The sequence below is a fragment of the Caretta caretta genome, chromosome 27 (assembly GCF_965140235.1).
Source record: "Caretta caretta isolate rCarCar2 chromosome 27, rCarCar1.hap1, whole genome shotgun sequence".
NCBI lineage: Eukaryota > Metazoa > Chordata > Testudines > Cheloniidae > Caretta > Caretta caretta.
In genome coordinates, this window is record NC_134232.1 from 14,114,224 (window position 1) to 14,133,905 (window position 19,682).

The window sequence follows — 19,682 nt, forward strand, 5'->3', positions numbered from 1 at the left end:
AAGTTCCCTGTGCAGCAGCTGCCCAGCAGGCTATCCATTGCTCGAAGTTCAGCTTTCCCTCCCCCAACTGCCATGTGCTGCTCCTGTCCTCTGCCTTGGAGCTGCTCCCAGGAGCCTCCTGCTTGCTGTGCGGGGGGATGGAGGGGAGGGGCTAATGTCAGCGTGTCCCCCTGCTCTTGCACCCCGCTTACCCCTTCTCCATATAGAGCAGGGTGGGGACACAGACGGAGAGAGACAGAGAGCTTGGGGCAGCAGCTGCTGTCTCAACTTCCTGATCGGTTTAATAAGACAATGTACTTAAGAGTGGGGTCAGCGTACTAAACGGGTCAATGCGCATCTCTCTCTCCGTCTCTCTCTCCCACACACAGGGTGTGTGTCTCTGTCTCCCATGCTGTCTCCCCTCCCACCATTCATGCTGCCTTATAGAGTGTGAGGCTACATTAACAACATGTTAAACCTTGAGGTCTTAGCCAAAAGCAAGTTAATCATTTAGCAGTAAGACGTTCCCTGGGAAATATCCCACCCTCTAACTTCACCACCTCATCCAAGCTTCACAATCCTCATAGCTGTGTACAGTATTAAATTTTGTTTAAAACGTGTACTCTGTGTGTGTGTATATATATGTACATATATATATACACACACACACACACTTTTTTGTCTGAAAAAAATTTCCCTGGAACCTAACCCCCCCTATTTATATTAATTTTTGTGGGGAAATTGGATTCACTTAACATTGTTTTACTTAGTCGCATTTTTCAGGAACATAACTACAACGTTAAGCGAGGAGTTACTGTACATGGCAAGTGTAGGATTTTGTGCACAGTGTCAACCCTTTTCTTTGATTATTTTGATGATTGATGATGATGTTACCATCCAGCCTCACGCTTGCCCAAGACACACAAGGTTTTCAGGCCTCTTGGATCTGCCTCCCTCTAATTTTTTAATATAAAAAAACAACTACCAGCGAAAGTATTTGAATAGAGTTTATTACAGGTCATGAGGTTTATTGTAAAAGATAAAACGTAATTGTGACTGACAGAGAAGGTGGAAAATTATTAAATTCACATTAAGTTAGTCAGTTTGGAAAACAATATGTCAATTATAGAAGGTCAGCAGATTCCTGGCGCTGGTGAGAAATGTATACCACATTCAATACCAACATTCCCAAGTCATTTTCATTATCTAGTTTTTCTTCCATGTCTTGGTGGATAAAAGAATTTTTCTTTAAAAAAAAAACACAAAAAACCCATCTAGCTCTTATAAAACACTTTTCATCTGTGGATCTCAAAGTGCTTTACAAAGAAGGTCAGTATTATGCTGATTTTCCACAAGGAGAAACTGAAGCACAGAGCATGAAAGATTTGCACCAAGGCCACATATTAGGCCATTGGTAGAGCCAGGGCCTAGTATGCCCCTTGCTTCACATCTGCTGGTCAATTTCATTTATGGTGGAGGACACCACCTGCCCATTCACGCTGTCCTGTGTGATTGTTTTGATCTTTCGACTGGTCGTTCCAGCATGTTCTGAATGGAAATAAATAAGAGATTTATTAGGCAAGAGGAGTACTGAAAAGAAACTAAGCAGGGGAAAGTTTGCTTTTGTACATAGTTTATGGGCCAGATCCATATGGTAAATTGTCATAATTCTCTTGAAGTAATTGGAGCTATTCTGATTTATACCAGCTGACAATTTAATCCTATATGTTCTTTGGCCCCGACCTGGCCTAGCCATGAAGAGATTTTCTGGGGTAGTATAGTTCATAAATAGGTTTCTGGTATGTGATGTGAATGGTGAAATTTTTCTGTTTGAGCGGCTATTCAAAAGTTCTGTATGTTTCACCTTTGGCTTGACATGGCAACATTCTTATGCTCTATGTTTTTAAATTGGTATTGAAGCAGGGTACAAACTGATTTCCAGTCTCTAATGCTGGTTTCTGACCCTTCTAGGACTAAATAGTCAGCCGTAGCTTCAGGTTTTTCACTGTCACTTTGTGGACACAGCTATTTGGTCTTGCAAAAATTAGTATGCACCTTTTATGCAAAACAAACACAACCACTTGGTGCTTGCATATTGAGTATTTAGGCACCAATTCACAAAGGCAGATTTTTTCCCATACGCAGAATGGAGTGATGATAGTTCACCTTTAGGTTATCACATAAATAGAAAAGGAGTACTTGTGGCACCTTAGAGACTAACCAATTTATTTGAGCATAAGCTTTCGTGAACTACAGCTCACTTCATCCGATCCATACTGTGGAAACTGCAGAAGACATTATATACACAGAGACCATGAAACAATACCTCCTCCCACCCCACTCTCCTGCTGGTAATAGCTTATCTAAAGTGATGGCTCTCCTTACAATGTGTATGATAATCAAGTTGGGCCATTTCCAGCACAAATCCAGGTTTTCTCACCCTTCTCCCCCCCACACACAAACTCACTCTCCTCCTGGTAATAGCCCATCCAAAGTGACCACTCTCTTTACAATGTGTATGATAATCAAGGTGGGCCATTTCCAGCATAAATCCAAGTTTAACCAGAACGTCTGGGGGGGGGGGGGTAGGAAAAAACAAGGGGCAATAGGCTACCTTGCATAATGACTTAGCCACTCCCAGTCTCTATTTAAGCCTAAATTAATAGTATCCAATTTGCAAATGAATTCCAATTCAGAAGTTTCTCGCTGGAGTCTGGATTTGAAGTTTTTTTGTTTTAAGATAGCGACCTTCATGTCTGTAATTGCGTGACCAGAGAGATTGAAGTGTTCTCCGACTGGTTTATGAATGTTATAATTCTTGACATCTGATTTGTGTCCATTTATTCTTTTACGTGGAGACTGTCCAGTTTGGACACAAATCAAATGTCAAGAATTATAACATAATTATAAATATAAAAAACTTCAAATCCAGACTCCAGCGAGAAACTTCTGAATTGGAATTCATTTGCAAATTGGATACTATTAATTTAGGCTTAATAGAGACTGGGAGTGGCTAAGTCATTATGCAAGGTAGCCTATTTCTCCTTGTTTTTTCCTACCCCCCCCCCTCCAGACGTTCTGGTTAAACTGGATTTATGCTGGAAATGGCCCACCTTGATTATCATATACATTGTAAAGAGAGTGGTCACTTTGGATGGGCTATTACCAGGAGGAGAGTGAGTTTATGTGTGTGGTTTTTGGAAAAAAAGGGGGGGGGGAGTGAGAAAACCTGGATTTGTGCTAGAAATGGCCCACCTTGATTATCATACACATTGTAAAGAGAGTGGTCACTTTGGATGGGCTATTACCAGCAGGAGAGTGAGTTTGTGTGTGTATGGGGGTAGGGGGGGTGAGAAAACCTGGATTTGTGCTGGAAATGGCCCACCTGTTGATCACTTTAGATAAGCTATTACCAGCAGGACAGTGGGGTGGGAGGAGGTATTGTTTCATATTCTCTGTGTGTATATAAAGTCTGCTGCAGTTTCCACGGTAAACATCCGATGAAGTGAGCTGTAGCTCACGAAAGCTCATGCTCAAATAAATTGGTTAGTCTCTAAGGTGCCATAAGTACTCCTTTTCTTTTTGCGAATACAGACTAACACACACAGCTGTTACTCTGAAACCTGTCACATAAATAGAGATACTTGCCCACATCTCTAACCAAAGTGTCTTAATGTGTCTAAAAGAAATGTGAAAAAGAAAATGTTGTCTATAGATATGGAGACAGCATTGACTTGCACCTGGCACAAACAGCCCAGAACTTACTGGCTAAAACCAAAGGGGTTGCTACTTTTTAGCTTGCCTTGTGGAGCTGCTGTTCCTGTTATGGACCATGAGGGCCTGAGCTAGAGTTTCAGCTGTGGATGAAGTATTTCAGTAACTGGCGAAGTCTGTACCAAGAAATGGCTACAAGCTGGTGGACACAGCAGCATACACTGAGGATATGTCTGTGCTGCAATAAAAAGGTGTGATTGCAGCTCAGGTAGACATACCCATGCTAACTTTAATCTAGCTAGAACAGCTAAAAATATCAGTGACGCTGCAGTGACGACTGGTTTCATTGCAAGCTCTTACCCGAGTGGATTGGGTGCACGTTTATGTGTTCATATTCCTAGCCCACATCTAGCTTCACTGTTACTTTTAGCTGGAGTAGTTAGATTAAAGGTGGTACAGGTATGCCTACCTGCGCTCTAATCACACCTTCTGTTGCAGTGTAGACAAACTGACTGAAATTCACCCCTGCATGAGACATATATGCACCAGTTAAACCATATCAAAATGTGGCTTAAGTGGGACTTAAGTGGTGCATAAGCTTTGCATAGACCCTCCACACAGGAATAAATTTTACTGAAAGTGAATGTGATTGGTATTTACTATAGAAAACAAAATAAGTAGTTTTTACCTTTAGTGCTTGATTCAAAGTTTTTTGTTCTGTAAAGGTAATATAATGAAGGTAAAATAAATGAATGTTCTCAGTTCAAGTATCCATTCATATATCCATCAATGGTATTTCTAATGTGACCATCATACCAATATCTAAAGGGCAAAAACAAAAACTGATCACATGCATTTTTTACCATGAGGGATTTTGCTCTTCATTACTCTTAGGTCCAGCCACTTTTACTTTGAATGCCCCCCTTTGTTTTTTACTGTTACTTTTCCTCAAAAGCAACATCTTTCATCATGTCCTATAAATGGTTAGTGTTGGGCCCATTGTGGTTTCTGATAAGGAGTTCAATATTTGGAGGGAGAGTGCTCTCTGGGAGGTTCAGTAGTAGAGCTGTAAATTACTACTAATAACCTTCCTCCATCTGGTTTGTTAATGGCCAGGTTTCATGTGTTTGAAGCAAGTTGTGTATTTTAATTGACAGAACAAAGAACTGTGAGCTAAGAGGTTTCTGAATGCAGAGATTCATAGAAGTCAAAGAATGGATAGAATAGATAATTCATTAGTGAGGGGCAAAACTTCAGAGATGCGCTATGGAGGCAACTGTGAATTTGGATGATTATCCAAACATATCTCCATTCTTCTTTTTAGACAACAAATAAGAGCTGAAAATAAAAAAAAAACTATGCATTTTTCTGAGTCCAACTGAATCATACACAGTGTAAGAACATAGTAACAATTTTGTTTTAGTTACATTTTGTGTGTGTGTGTGTGTGTGAGTATTTAACAAAATAACTAAATTATCACAGCCCTGAAGAATCTAGCCTGGGTGTTAGACAATACGCAGCACATTCTGTTACAAGACTTTGAGATGCTTCAGTTACTACAGGGTGGATTCTAGCTTTGTGTAATGCATTTCTCTTGTCTGCGCCTTGGTTGCCTTACCTATAAAATCAAGTTAATTAAATGTATTTACCTTACATGGATATTGTGAATTTATTTTTTTATATATTTCTAAAGTACTCAGAGTCTGGGATGGAAGTTACTATACAAATACAAAATATTATTATAATTAAAGTATCCCAATTACTAGACAAGAGCAATACATGCAGGTATTTGTTAAATAAATTTAGTTAATCAAAATAACATTGATGCAAGTTTCACTGTGCAGTAAGTGTCTCATGTGGATTTTATTATGGTCCATACACATAAAAATACCAATGTTTACTACCATCTTCATGGTGCCCACAAGTACTGAGTAAACAAATAAATAAATTACATAAACATAAGGACTCCCCTCTCCTCTACCCAAATTAGGCTAGCTTTATCTTACCCATCAACATTTCTCTCCAGGAGCTGACGATAAGTGGAAATCTCCTTTTCCAGGCGGGTTTTGATCCCAAGGAGGATCTTATACTGATTGTTCTGGCACTTGATATCTTGGCGGAGTTGACTCAGCTCTTCCTCGCAGTTGGAGATCAATTGTTGTATATTCTGGAGCTGAAATGTGTAGTGAGCCTGGGTCTCGGCCAAGGTACCTTCGAGGGCATATTTCTGGAAGAGCAGAAAATAACAATACTAGTATAATTATTTGTGAGGTGCCTATAGTGTGTCCTGTACAAAAATACCAGACGGCATGGTCCCTAACCAGAAGAGCTTCCAAACTTAAGGCTCTAGTCTTTCAAACATTTAAGTTACATGCATGACTACTCATGTAAGTAATTCCATTGAAATCAGTAGGATTACTCACATGAATAAAGTGTTGCATGTGCATAATTGCGGGAGTGGAGCCTAAATCATCCCATCTCTGTTCTCCATGCTCAAAGGGTAACTGAGTCGGTCTTTAAGGAAATCTTGGAATGGCTTTTTGATCCCACCTGACTTGCACTCTGACAATCTCCATAATTATGCACAATCCTCACAAAAAGGTACAAAAATTAATTTTTGCATTGTTGACTAATATATGCTGGCTAGCATATGTATTTATCTATCTATGCATTAAGCAATAATAACATTAAGCACAAATATTGTAACAGTGATACACACTAAACTGGCCTATACAATAATCCTGTTACCGTATTCTAAGTATACCATAACTCTTTGCATTTGATTAGGTAGGCAATTGGCACAAACAGAAAGGAAATTTGCAAAATCAAGGTACAATTTGTTCCATGTCTTAGTACATGCTAGGGAAGTACCTTCATTGACCAGTACCTGGAATGCTAGTATCCCCCCCCTCCAACCCCCCCCCCCAAAAAAAAATAAGGAAGGGACAGAACAACAAGTTAGAGAACTGAGACAAACTGATGGATTAGATTTTTAGTGATGTGTAAAGAGATGTGTAACTTGTAAAATCATCCTATAAATAATACCAGCTGAAAAGTGTAGCACAGAGAGCACACCATCTATGTACGATGAATGTGACATTGCTACACAGGACGGCTCTTTGTAGCCTGGTATCATATAGAACCTTTTCCCTGTACCATATTAATAAACCTGACTGACATTGGTTATTTGGTGTCTAGAGTATATTTCATAATGAATCAGTGTGGTCAAACAATTGATTATACAATTTATCAACAGCAGTAATGTAATAATAATACTTAGCACTTTTCTGGACTGATTAACCACCGTGTTGTTTCACTTTTACAACAGTGTAGCTCCTGTTTTAAACAGAATTACACTGGCGTAAAACTGCATTCATACTGGGATCAGTCAGGCCCTTCTCAGACATTAACTATCATAATCAATCTGAAATTGGTGTCCACAAGGACTAAGTAAACATAAATAAATCTCAAGTTAAATCTTAGAAATATTTCCTCTTTCTGGATATAACTTTTTAATATGATCTTCACAGGTCATTTATTTTTTTCTTAATAACCTCTGCAAAAGTTATTAACATAACACTGACATATCCAGAATTCTTTTTTTAGAAAGGTGAAATGTTAAGGTTATATTTTCAGCTTAATTATGAGAATTCCTCTGACTCTTTGTTTTTACAATGGTCTAAAATGAAAAGGAAAACAATAAGTTGACACCAAATGTGCATTTTATGATGTAATTTTCTAAATGGAAAGATTATATCTGAGGTGTTAGCAAATCACAAAGGATAATTTTTGATTAGTTTAAAAAAGGGAGGCAAATATACATGTTATACAATGGCACATAGAATTTTTCTAACCTTAGATTACTGACTTTGGAAGTTACGGATTTCCTCTCTCTGGAGTTGTAAAATACACTTTTATATTTTGTAAATGAGACATTTCTTGGACCATTTTGTCAGTTTTCCTCTTATTATACAGTATTACTCCAAGCTTGCCATGTCATGGACACAGAAGCTTTAATCTCTGGGAAATCTGAGGAATTCGTAAGATTTTCAGCCAATATTCTTCCTACCGTGTGTGACTGTTGGTAGCAGGATTTCACATATCATATGATCTTCCAGACCTGACATTTGGACCAATAGGCAAACTCCTCAGCCTTCCCCTTCCCCCCGACTGGAGCACCTTGCTGGCTGGCTTCCAGGTCATCTCACCCATTTCCTCCTGTTTCCTCCATGTGCAGTCACAAGAAGGGAAGTATCTAATGAATTTTCTATGTGGTGACCGTGTAACAGTCTTCTTTGCAAGTGTCCATGGGTTTAAATATAGGCAAAAGGGGTCAAATTCTACTTTCATTTATATATAACTCCACAGAAGTCAATGTCGTTGCATGGGTGTGAATGAGGGCAGAATCTGGATGAAGGTATGCGTTCCTGGAAAACTTATTGGATAAAAAGTGACCTGCCATTGATTTCCCCAGAAGATACCTTGCTAAATTGTGCCTGCAACTCAATCTCCAAGGCCTGAAAAGTTCGCCTCAGGTTCTTGATTTCACCCTCCTTGCTCTGTATTTCTTCTGGGCTGATGTTTGCCACTGGGGACACAGTTGCAGTCTGTGGAGCAAAAGTAATTGATACTGGTCAATCTTTTATGAAAATAGGACTCTGTGAAATCAGCAGAAGGAAGTTTGATTATTCCTTTGTTACCTGCTCTTTGTACCAGACCTCAAGGTCTTGGCGGTTCTTTTCAATAATGGCTTCATAATCCTCTCTTATCCCTGCTAAAATCTTGGCCAAATCTTCTTGCAGCACTGCATTCACTTGCACATTGACCTTGAAATCCTGTGATGAATGATGCGCACCCATTTCCTGTTCATATTAGCAGAGAAGAGAAAATAAGACACATTTATGAAAATGATGACAAAGAATTCCCCATTCTCACCTTGTCCCCTTCATTCCTATTTTCAGTAAGTAGCACTAAAAGATTAGTCTCCTTATAGTGAATTAATTGTTATACACACAGTTAACAATTGCTTATATCATACTAGTTTGACCTGGATAATCCTAAAACACACAGTGATTTAATTTAAAAAGAGCAATCTACTTAAATTATTTTTTTAAAAAGATTATTACTTTAGACTTCCTGCAGAAAGACTCTCACCTACCTATGCTTTGTGGTCTCTTAACTTCTTACTAAAAGCTTGTATTTTCATACCATTTCTCTGGTCAGCCAGGAAAGCGCACTGCCTGCGCTGACTCTTCATGTATAATAAGGGAACACACACATCTGGGTTTTTGCATCTACTCGTCTGACTGATTCCAGACCCAACCTTTTGGAACACTATTTTATCATATGACAATGTGAGTAAATTATTGTGCAGAATCAGCTGAAACAAAGACAATCATGGAAGCTCCCAAACCATTAGGGAATTCCGATTGGCTGGAAAGGAAGTTGATTTTATTCCTATTGCAAAATTCCATAATGGAAGAGTTCATTTCCTAAAAAATGTACGTGATTTTTGTTTGTCTACAGCACAAGATATATTTAATCTGTAAAATATATGACAAGCCATCAAGGCAGATGTGGAGCCCTCCATGTAATAAGAATGCTTTGGGGTTTTTTACAGTGTAGATGACAGATCCAATCAGTTTTACTTCACTAGTCTCACACCCATACCAGTCAAAATATTAAACTCTTATAAAGGTTGCCTCATTACAACCTACAAACCCCTCCCCCACTTTCTTGCTTTGTTGGCATACTTAACAGAGAACCTAGTGCTGGAAGTATGCCTCCATAGACAAGCTGTTCATTCTGATATCTTTATACCAATACTTTTGAGATGTGGCTATCCCCACCTCGCTGGTTGCTGGGGCTTCTGTTCACCAGAGACTGGTGCAGACAATCTGCAAGACCTATTGATTGCTTTTTTTAAAATTAATATTCTGTTGGTGAAAGATGTTCTACTGAGAATCCTGGAGACTGAAGTCCTCTATATCCACAAAACAGGTACAGCATGGACAAGAGCAATGCAAACTTCCCCCAGGTCATCCACTAACATGATTCCATGGAAAGACCACCTCTTGGGTGATAAAATAGTTTGTTCTCTACTTGAGATGGATGATTTTCTAGATAAAGTCAGTTGTTCTTATGGGTCTGCAAACTAGTCTGGCCTCAATAAGAGCCAGTATATCCTTATCTAAAAGAAAAGGAGTACTTGTGGCACCTTAGAGACTAACCAATTTATTTGAGCATAAGCTTTCGTGAGCTACAGCTCACTTCATCGGATGCATACTGTGTTTCCACAGTAGCTCACGAAAGCTTATGCTCAAATAAATTGGTTAGTCTCTAAGGTGCCACAAGTACTCCTTTTCTTTTTGCAAATACAGACTAACATGGCTCTTACTCTGAAATTTATCTAAAATGTGACTCAAACCAGAGCTCAAAACTTTTTTGGGAGATTCAGTAAAGTTTAATTAAATATTGTGGCTAGGTAATGTCATGGTGTATCTGACATGGCCAAAACCAGCAGCCTGCTTCTGCTCCTGATGACTTCAGTGCATGTAGGACTGGGTCAGAGAATTCAACAAAAAACTTTTCTCATAGTATTTCTAGAAGTAAGACACTTGAATGAAGTATTGCCACATTTGGATGTTTATCTGAATGGAACTTGAAACCATCCAGATTCATTCAACTCTAATTCTAATTTCACCTTTCAGAGAATACATAGTATTTATGAAACTATAGCCAAGTTTACAGGAGAAGACTACAAAAATTCCGTGTAATTACTAGAGGAGCAGTCAAATTAAAACATATAATTACTCTGTAAACACCCTAATTATAGCACAAGTCAAACAGGTTTGGTAAAATTCTCTTCAGTGTAGCATAATCTCATGTTTTAAATACTTTTTCTGGGGAGCTTTTGAAAATGGTAACACTCCAAGATATGATACTACAGCATTTGAAATGCAGACTGACTGGACACAGTAACATCCTTCTTGGTTGTCCTGCTTCCAAAAACTGTTAGAATATAGCTCATTAATATTTCTGGGTACACAAGTGAGTCAGCCAATCGAAGTCTGATCTTTTACTATTTACCCTTTGGATTTCTGTTCCACTTTTTAAAAAATGATGATCACTGAGCAGGATACTTGGTACCTAAGGACAACAGTACAGCAGTCAGCATGAAAATGTCATGTTGTCAAGCAGTGGCACAGTGCTGTGTGGAGGTAGCAACATATACAGCACAACAACAAAGCGAGAATTAAGAGTGGTAAAGTTTAATTGTCAAGGCTTAAGTACATTAAGTGCTATCTATTTAGCTGTGTTTAGAGCTTTGGAAAAGTAATTAATTTTCACTTGGGAGGGATTTGTGCAAACATTTTCTTCAATTTTGATCTATCTGTATTCATTCTTGCCCAAATCTCTTTCAAACTTTCATTCTGAACTTTGGGTTCAGATGAAACCAAAATCTCAAAGCAACCTCCTTTGCAGAACTGACATATCCAGAGTATGAGGGTAAATCTGGGGGCGAACACACCAGTAACAATCATTTCATACATTAGGAATCACAATATATAATCTGAAATAATTTCACCACATTGCTAGTATTTGCTTTGCTAACCCTAAACATGAATGGTGCTGTATCAGCTAATGATAATAATAATCTCAGTGGTTTTCATCTGCAATCACTGTACAAATATTATATAATTTCTCACACTATTCTTGTAAGATAGGCAAGTTTTATTATCTTCGTTTTACAGGTGGGGTAAATGAGAGGCAAACAGGCAAAATGAACTTTCCAAGGACATACAGTGAGTCATTGTCCTATCTAGGATTAGAATTAAAGAGGTCCAATCCCAATCCACTAGATCATGTATAATGCAAACTCTGGGTTGGACCCAACTCTCATTGAAGTCAATGGAAAGACTCCCATTGACTTCAGTGGGAACACAAGTGGGCCTTGAATTATCTGCCTCATTTTTAGGATGTAGATATTACACAAACTTCTCCATTCATTAGAAAAACTGTATTAGTTAGGATTTTAGGGTCTAGATTTCTCCTACCTTCTCATGGTCTTTCTTCCTGAGGATCTGCTCTTCCTGGATGGCTTCAATCTCCAGTTCCAGATCTGTCGTGACAATGGTCAGGTTGTCAAGTTCCTTACGCAGGTTCTCAACACTGATTTGCATTCCCTGCCTGAGAGACTGCTCCGCCTCATACCTTTACCAGGAAAAAGGAGGCAAAACATGCATGCTGAGAACAGGTCAATTCATGAGTTCTCTATGAATAGCATCAAAGAGAAGCAAATGCTTGGGCAAATCACAAGACAGTAGGCTCTTTGAAAACATATTCTTTGCTATTTCTTAGAAATCCTTTAAAATGAAATGTCCCCATACCACTCCCTTATATGATAAAGGGAAATGACCAAGATAGCATTTTCTTAATTTTCTTGTTTGTGACTAGCACAGCTCTAGAAATAGGGGTTTCAAAACTCAGAAAAAAATTGCTATTAGGGATATTAAAACAGCATCTATAATTTAATGTCTCCTGCAGTTTGCCCCAGAGTGATTGCCATACAGTTCAGGTGAAATCACTGTGTGTAAAAATTGCTTAAAAACTAGCTAGTAATATCCTTTAAAACTCTTCAAGTTAGCCACATTTAGGAAGTTGACACCTCCGAGGCAAAAAAAAAAAAAAAAAAAAGAGGCAAAAACAACACTCGAAACTTGTACTGCGGTTACTTTCAGTTCTGGAACAGCCTTTGGAAGACGACAGGACAAGGAGTAATGGTCTGAAAAGTTGCAGTGGGGGAGGTTTAGGTTGGATATTAGGAAAAACTTTTTCACTAGGAGGGTGGTGAAACACTGGAATGCGTTGCCTAGGGAGGTGGTGGAATCTCCTTCCTTAGAAGTTTTTAAGGTCAGGCTTGACAAAGCCCTGGCTGGGATGATTTAATTGGGGATGGGTCCTGCTTTTGAGCTGGGGGTTGGACTAGATGACCTCCTGAGGTCCCTTCCAACCCTGATATTCTATGATTCTATGATTCTTTGATTCTCTGATTGCTCCCCAAGCTCAGATATAAGAGAAACCAAAATCTCTTTCTCCCTCTAATTTTCATGGGGTCAACTAATGTTTCCTCCAACTAATTCACCAGACTCTCTTCAGAATGCGATAATCACACAGAAATACTATTCTGCACATCATTCCCTTCCATTTAAGAAGCTTCACAGTTCCAATTTTTAGTGGCGCCGCTCAGTGAAATATTTTGGTAACCAGTAATGAAGTGAAAGGAAGCACAGAGAATGTATGGGATAGTGAATTGGGCTTTTGAGTCTTAAAAGAAAAAAGTCATTTTTAAAAAATATTGCCTTATAGTGCTAGGCCACTTAAGTGACTGAGCTTCTTTTGCTGAATGGAAGATTCTGTTCAGGGTCCATCAGAAACTAGCCTACAATAATGTAAATTCCCGCATGTGCATATATTTGCCTGGAAGTTTGCAGTTCAAATTAAACCATTCAGGTTTCTTAGATTTTCCTGAAAAAAGTCTCTTAATACTATTTATTGCCCATTGAGATGGTACACGAGTGGTTCATCAGGAACCGATTCAATTATTGTGGCAACCTCACTGTGAAGACCAGCAGAAGGTAGTGAGGGAGAGGGGCATGCTAGGGGTCAGGAAGAATGAACTGAAGACCACAGGAGACAGAATAATTTGGTTGAATTCGGGGAGAGGATGAGGTGCAGACCAGAGTTAATTTGTATTCAGCCTTATCGTCTATACATACTTTTTGTGATAGGAATTAAACACCTGCAGTAAAACCTGCTCTTCAGGCCCTGATCTACGATTCATAAACAGAGTGACTCGTGATTGTTCAGCAGTCATTTGTAATTTTAACATTAAGTTCTCATCTCTCTATTATTTTTGCTGTACATTCATTTTATTGATCAGATGTCACCAAAGAACTTCACCAGAAACAAGTTTTATTATATTATCAGGGACAAAGCCTGGATTTATTTCCTTTCACCCTCCTTACAAATATGAAGAAGCCAAGAAAGAACTTACTTGAGACTCAAATCTTCAGATGCTATTTTAGCATTATCGATATTCAGAAGAATACTGGCATTGGTGATCTTGCCATCCTCAATCTGTAAACCACAGACACTGAGTTAAGTTCCCACAGATATGCCATATAGTGGATGTCTTTCGCTATTCTACCGTTCCTATTGTTTGACGTGTGAATGGATTTAGAGTAAAACTTTCAAATGCCCCTTAGTGACTTGGGCCCAGATCCTCAAAGATTTTTAGGTGTATGTAATTCCTTAGGAGCCTAAGCCCCACTCTCAAAAGTGACTTAGGTGTTTAGGAACCTAAGTCTCACTGAATATCATCTCTTGCCCATGTTAAGAATACTAGCAAAGTGAAATTAGTTAGTGACAATTCCAGTGGTGGCTTGTGTGATGTGGAAGCCTGCTCTAAAGGAAGAGAAGTAAGAGCACTAGCTCATTTTACAGAAGGTACTGGGCCATCAAAGGGTAATGGCTTTCAGTCACCACCAACCTGGGATAGGTTGAACACTGATGTGAATGTGAAAGGCTCAGTATTCCATTCCAAATCCTTAAAAGCAATCCAGTTCACTTAAAACCATTAATTTAATATATAATTAGCATGAACTAAGAACTGTGACATATCAAGTCTTTTACTAATTAAGGGGGAGGAGGAGAAAAGAGGTAATCACAGGGAAATTTCTCACTGCAGCCTTTACTAAACATTTAGATGGCAATAAAAGGTGAAAATATTCCTAAAATCAGAAATAGCTTTATCCAGTGAAAGAATTCCCAGTAGTTTTTCAAATAAAACTTTCTGCACCTAGTCAGCAAGAAACCAGGAAAAATAAAACATGACAAAAATATCTTGAAGTGCTCCAGGTTGACTTTTGAATGGAAAAATCAAGGTGTCCTTGGAATGCATTAATCAATCAATAATACAGAATATGCAGTACATTCCTGGTCAATTACAGCACATTTCAGGTTTTGCCCTAAGGCATAATGAAGGCCAGCTGAGAAGTACAATAATATCCTAAATGTTGGGCCGTCTGGGGTTTGTTATTGCTGACAAGGAAAAGAAATAAAGAAAATAATTGAACCCATTTCCCGAGCATTATGGATTATACTGTGGAGGAGAATAATTGAGAGCCGATCAGAAAGGTCCATTAGTGTCTTGAGTTATGTAACCATTTTATAATATAGCAAATCAACAATAAAAATAATGACATTGTAAGGGCTTAGTGTAAAAGAGACTCTGTCCGTGGCATCTAAAAGGCTAGTTGCTGCTGATTTTGAAATGTGGACATCTATCTGCTTAGAAGTAGACTGAGCCTTTCAATTTGTGTTACAGTGAGCATGAAACAGCCATAATTTAACAACTTTCCATCTCTAATGCCAACACTAAACCCTATTGTTTGAGGCTGCAAAGGTAGATTTGACAAAGCACTAGATAATATGCTGAAAGGCCTGTATCATTTGTACCATATGCACTGAGGTGGGAGGTGGGAACTGTTAGCTTAGGAAACTGAAAATGCCAGGTTTTATTGTAAGGAGGGATCTTGATTATGAAGAGCATACAGCTAAAATAGCAGTAAAGTCCTCAACAGAGAGGCATCATCAGGCAGTAAATATCTGCAAGCAGTAGTCTAATACCATAACCATTTTACTGCTCTATGGATGTATGATAGATATTCAGAAAAGTTCTTTTTGGACATATTCCACATTCAATCAGAAAACATGGGCACTTTGACTAATACATGATTAATTCATGGTTAGCTGGTGTTCCTTCCAGAGTAAACGAAAATTCTGGTTTAAAGCTGTCTGAGGCTCCCACTGTAAATAACCATCTGATATCCCACCTCCTCTATGAATGGTATATAAATATATATACTAATAAAATAATACATACTTGGTCTAAGAGGCTTGATGCTAGTAACTACTGGATAACCCACCTTAACTGTGAATGGTAGATACAAGAGTTATATTGGTGGTACAGTGCTTCCCTCACTTAGAGTTTTATCCTGATCAATCCTATGATTTGCGTCTTTTCATCTTTCTTAATTTCTCTTTTCCTTTCTAAAGAAAGGTTCTGGCATGGGTGAATTCTGTAGGTCTGGATTTTCCCCCTGAATCAGAACTTCTCTGGGCTCTCATACAAGACGTGAGAAAATCTGTTTAGTTGGAGACCAAGTATTTATCTCTGGTTTAGAGATATTTTTCTTTTAAAATGAATTCACTGAGGAACTGACAGGCCTGGAGACTGATGACCTGTTTTTATCCTAAGAACAGGCCAAGGCAGCAGTAGAACTAGCTTTCCTTATGCATTGCCTGGGGCCAGTGTCCCTCATCTTCTGCCTGAAGGGAACACCTTTAGCAGCGAGAAGGAAGTTTTATCCATGTTTATTCAGTCCCAGGTCTCCCTACCGTAAATCAGCAAAGGTGCCAGTTAATGCCAATGTTCAAGTATCTCTGGAAAAAAGTTCTCAAGATCATAAGAAATCCTAACCCATTCCAAACAAAAAGTGCCATTTAAAAACTAAACACATAGCATTGTTGAGTAGCTTTGCTTCTTGCCTTATATGGTCATGTAAAGTTAATTATTTTGATTAGTCACAGGATGATTACTGAGTTAATTAGGTTTTATTATGTATGCAGATTAATATTATTCTTACATTTTTAGATACATGAGTTTGAAAGACATATTGTTGAACGCTAATATGCAATAGTGGTGGGAACCATAAATTCACTTTTTAGTTACAGTGAAAACATGCCAAAGAGTATTTGTCAGTTTTCATATTTGTCAGTATTTGCTGTTTTCATAATTAGAATGGACATTTCATTTTTCTGTTTTATTTGGATATGCTCATTATGATTCCTTGCTCCACCGCCACAGAAATCAGTGAATGAAATACATAGCCTGTGTGAATGTGTATTTCTACTCATTCCATTACAAACATATTGTGAGCTTTTCTATGTTTGTTATTTCCTGAGGCATTGCAAAATCTATTCCCTTCAAAAGTGCTATATTGGGAATCTTGGTGACATCATTTTTGCATGTGATTTCAGGAATGATTTCATTACTTGGCTATGGGTATCTTTGGTATAGCCAAAGCCTGCTGCAAGGAACTTCTAGATAGGAGGACGAACAGTTGTAGGTAATGGTTTCTATATGGCATCTGCTGACTGACTCATATTTCTAGGCTACACACTAGACATTTATGGTTTTTCGATATAAAACCTACAAGATTTGGATTATTTGGAAGATTTGTAACACCGTTGTCAGTGCTCTGAAGGGGCATTCATGAATGACTTTTTGCAGATTTTCTGAACTTTTAACCCCCACATCCTCCTATTTTCTGCAATAGGCCAGCTCTTCCCCTTGCTCCAATAGTCCCAGGCAGTCCAACCTGCTTTTCTCCCCCTTTGAAATAAGCCAGGCAATCTCTTCATTTTCCTGCTTTACAATTTGTCTTTGTGTGATTTACCACACTGGGCATTCAATGAGAACATGTTATGCAAGAAATTGCAGATCTGTCTGCAACTTCAGGTTAAAAACAAAAGAACATTTGACAGCGTTTTAATTTCTTTATATCACAGACATCTACAGACTGACGTACCTCTCTTTTCCTTCCCTCCACCCTTTCCTATCCCCCTCCTGCGTCCTTGAGTGCACAATGAACTTTTATGCATAGATCTGGTAACTATTTTCATTAATGTTTCTAATATTTTATTTATGCTTCTGTAAAGGAGGGCTGCCAGCCTGAAGGAGTACCCGGATTCTACAGAGGGGGAATGCAGAATGGCATAGCCAAATGCAGCTCTGACTTACCTGTCCTTGCATGTCAGTGATATTTTGCTCATATTGGTTGAAGTCACGTTTCTTTTCATGAAACCTCTTCTTGTGCCGCTCCAGGATACAGCTCTCCAGCTGAGCATTAGCTGCTTCCAGAGAACGTACCTTTTCCAGATAAGCAGCCAAACGGTCATTCAGGTTTTGCATAGTCTGTTTCTCATTCCCACTCAGAAAGATGCTATCCCCATGGCTCTTGCCAAAAGCTCCCCAAGATACTCCCACTCCAGAGGCCAGCCAGAGGGGCCTGGTGGAGGAAATGGAGTCCGATGTGCCAGCGGCCCCTCCATGTGCACTTGAAGGTCTGTAGGAGCTTCCTAGCAGGGACAAATCACACCCTGCACTACCCCTGTGGGATCCAGAAGAGAACTGGAAACGGCCTTGACTGGAGTTCATGACCACATCTATTAGGGATCTAACACAATGTTTGACTTACTAGCATCGACTGAGCAGTTTCTCAACCTTCCCTAAGCTTTTTTTATGCCTTTCCTTGTGGGAGTTCCCTTACGTGAATGACTGTAGCAACAGGATTGTGTCATCATTAAATATGTGTTTCCTCTTGGTCAATTCTGAACTATTTATGTGTCTGCACACACTGTTGTTGTTTGGAACAACAACTGCATAAAATGTTCAGTTATTTGTCTTCTTTTTCCCCCCTTCTTCTTATTATTATAACAGTGAGGTGTGGCCAGCAGCAGGAGGTGTGGAGCTGGACCAGCTCTGCCTCAGTCTAATCTCTCAGTAAATATGTTGTGTGTTCCTGTCTACGGTGGGAAGAGCGTCTTGAATTACACAGAGTACTAAAGGCCCGAACAGGGTTGGGTTTCCCATGTGTCTTTTTAATAAACAGACTTTTTAAATGTCAGTATTTTTATAACAAGCTTTAGAATTTTAACTGCATGTTAAACACCACTTCCTATGAAGCTGTTATGAATGCTTCTAAGAACAAAAAAGGGATAGATACTCAAGTAGTATAAATGAATGAAGCTAGGCCAGTTGATATTAACTGGAGATCTGGCCCGGTGTTACTAACTGCTTTGCTGCTACATTCCACTTGTTCTTTCATGTTGTACGGGACCAAAGGAGAAAGACCTAATTTCCACTTAAATAGGAACTTAGTATAGCAGGTAGTGATGGGAAAATGTAAAAAGTTTGGAGTTTGAGTTTGTAGAAGAGACACCCAAAATGTCAGATGCTTCTCTGAACCTACTCAAAAATTTGCCTGGAAATCTTGTCAGAATGGGCTCCTAAGACATTCCAGTTATTTCCCAAAGTCTAGATAGGCTAGAAATAGTGTGATAACAGTTTTCCCGTAATATCGGCTCGTCCACTGTTAGTCCTGAGCTGAACCCAGAATTGCAAAGGCAGCATGAAAATACAAAATAGTGGGGTTTGGGAGTGGCATTGAAGGGAAGATGACTGATCATTTGACATTCAAAGGGGTTTGCTTTAGTTTGGATCCATTTCTACAAATGGGCAAATGTTCCAGGGGCAGAAGATCTTACTTTTTCCAAACTGGTACATTGGTCAGGACTGGAAGTACATTTTTCTTATTGAATTTGTATGTTAAGCAGCAGTAACATGCTTACAGAATATATACTAGCTCCAGTTTCAGTAGAAAGGGCTTCATAAATACTGTAGGATTAAAAAATAAATTCCCCTTGTAACATTTTGGAAGCATATTGTTTGTTTTGGATGTATGTCACTAATTATTTGTGTGATTTGGAGTGATATTAAGTTCTGTGTGTAATTGGTTTTGGAGCCAGTAATTAACTTAGTTAAAACATTTTGGGATGTTTGCTTTTCCTTCAAAAATAAACGTTTATTCAGAGGTGTTAGTCCCTCAACATGCGTCTGTTCTAGCTGTTGCTGTGTGTCAGCTGGAACCATAACAGATTTCCCAGTGTTCTTCATCTTTCCCTTTTCTTTTACCCACCATCCCTCTTAGCACGAAGCATTCTGTTCCCACAAACACCCAAAGATTCAAGAATGCTGAATGCTTTCTGATAAATTATGCTCTTTCAATATATCCAAACATTTCAAAGAAAATTTTTACAATTATTACAAGTGTTTCCTAGTTATTACTATTTTAAAATAAATC

At 38.7% G+C, this 19,682-nt stretch overlaps 1 protein-coding gene and 1 long non-coding RNA gene across 4 annotated transcripts in view; one reads left to right on the forward strand and one right to left on the reverse strand.

Moving 5' to 3' along the window:
• Nucleotides 1-19,682, forward strand: part of LOC125626657 (uncharacterized) — a 225,423-nt gene that overhangs the window by 134,897 nt on the left and 70,844 nt on the right. The gene's annotated exons all lie outside the window — the stretch shown is intronic.
• On the reverse strand, nt 974-18,493 carry KRT23 (keratin 23). 3 transcript variants are annotated; one of them, XM_048829875.2, is made up of 8 exons: nt 17,561-18,493; nt 13,751-13,833; nt 11,751-11,907; nt 8,394-8,555; nt 8,175-8,300; nt 5,700-5,920; nt 4,382-4,410; nt 974-1,527 (listed from the first exon to the last, which is right to left on the reverse strand). In XM_048829875.2, the coding sequence occupies exons 1-8, from the start codon at nt 17,975-17,977 to the stop codon at nt 1,424-1,426; spliced, it is 1,299 nt and encodes a 432-aa protein (XP_048685832.2). In that variant the 5' UTR covers nt 17,978-18,493; the 3' UTR covers nt 974-1,423. The 3 variants fall into 3 exon arrangements, with proteins under 3 accessions (XP_048685832.2, XP_048685833.2, XP_074979668.1); XM_048829876.2 differs by lacking the exon at nt 4,382-4,410; XM_075123567.1 differs by lacking the exons at nt 974-1,527; nt 4,382-4,410 and adding an exon at nt 4,417-4,515.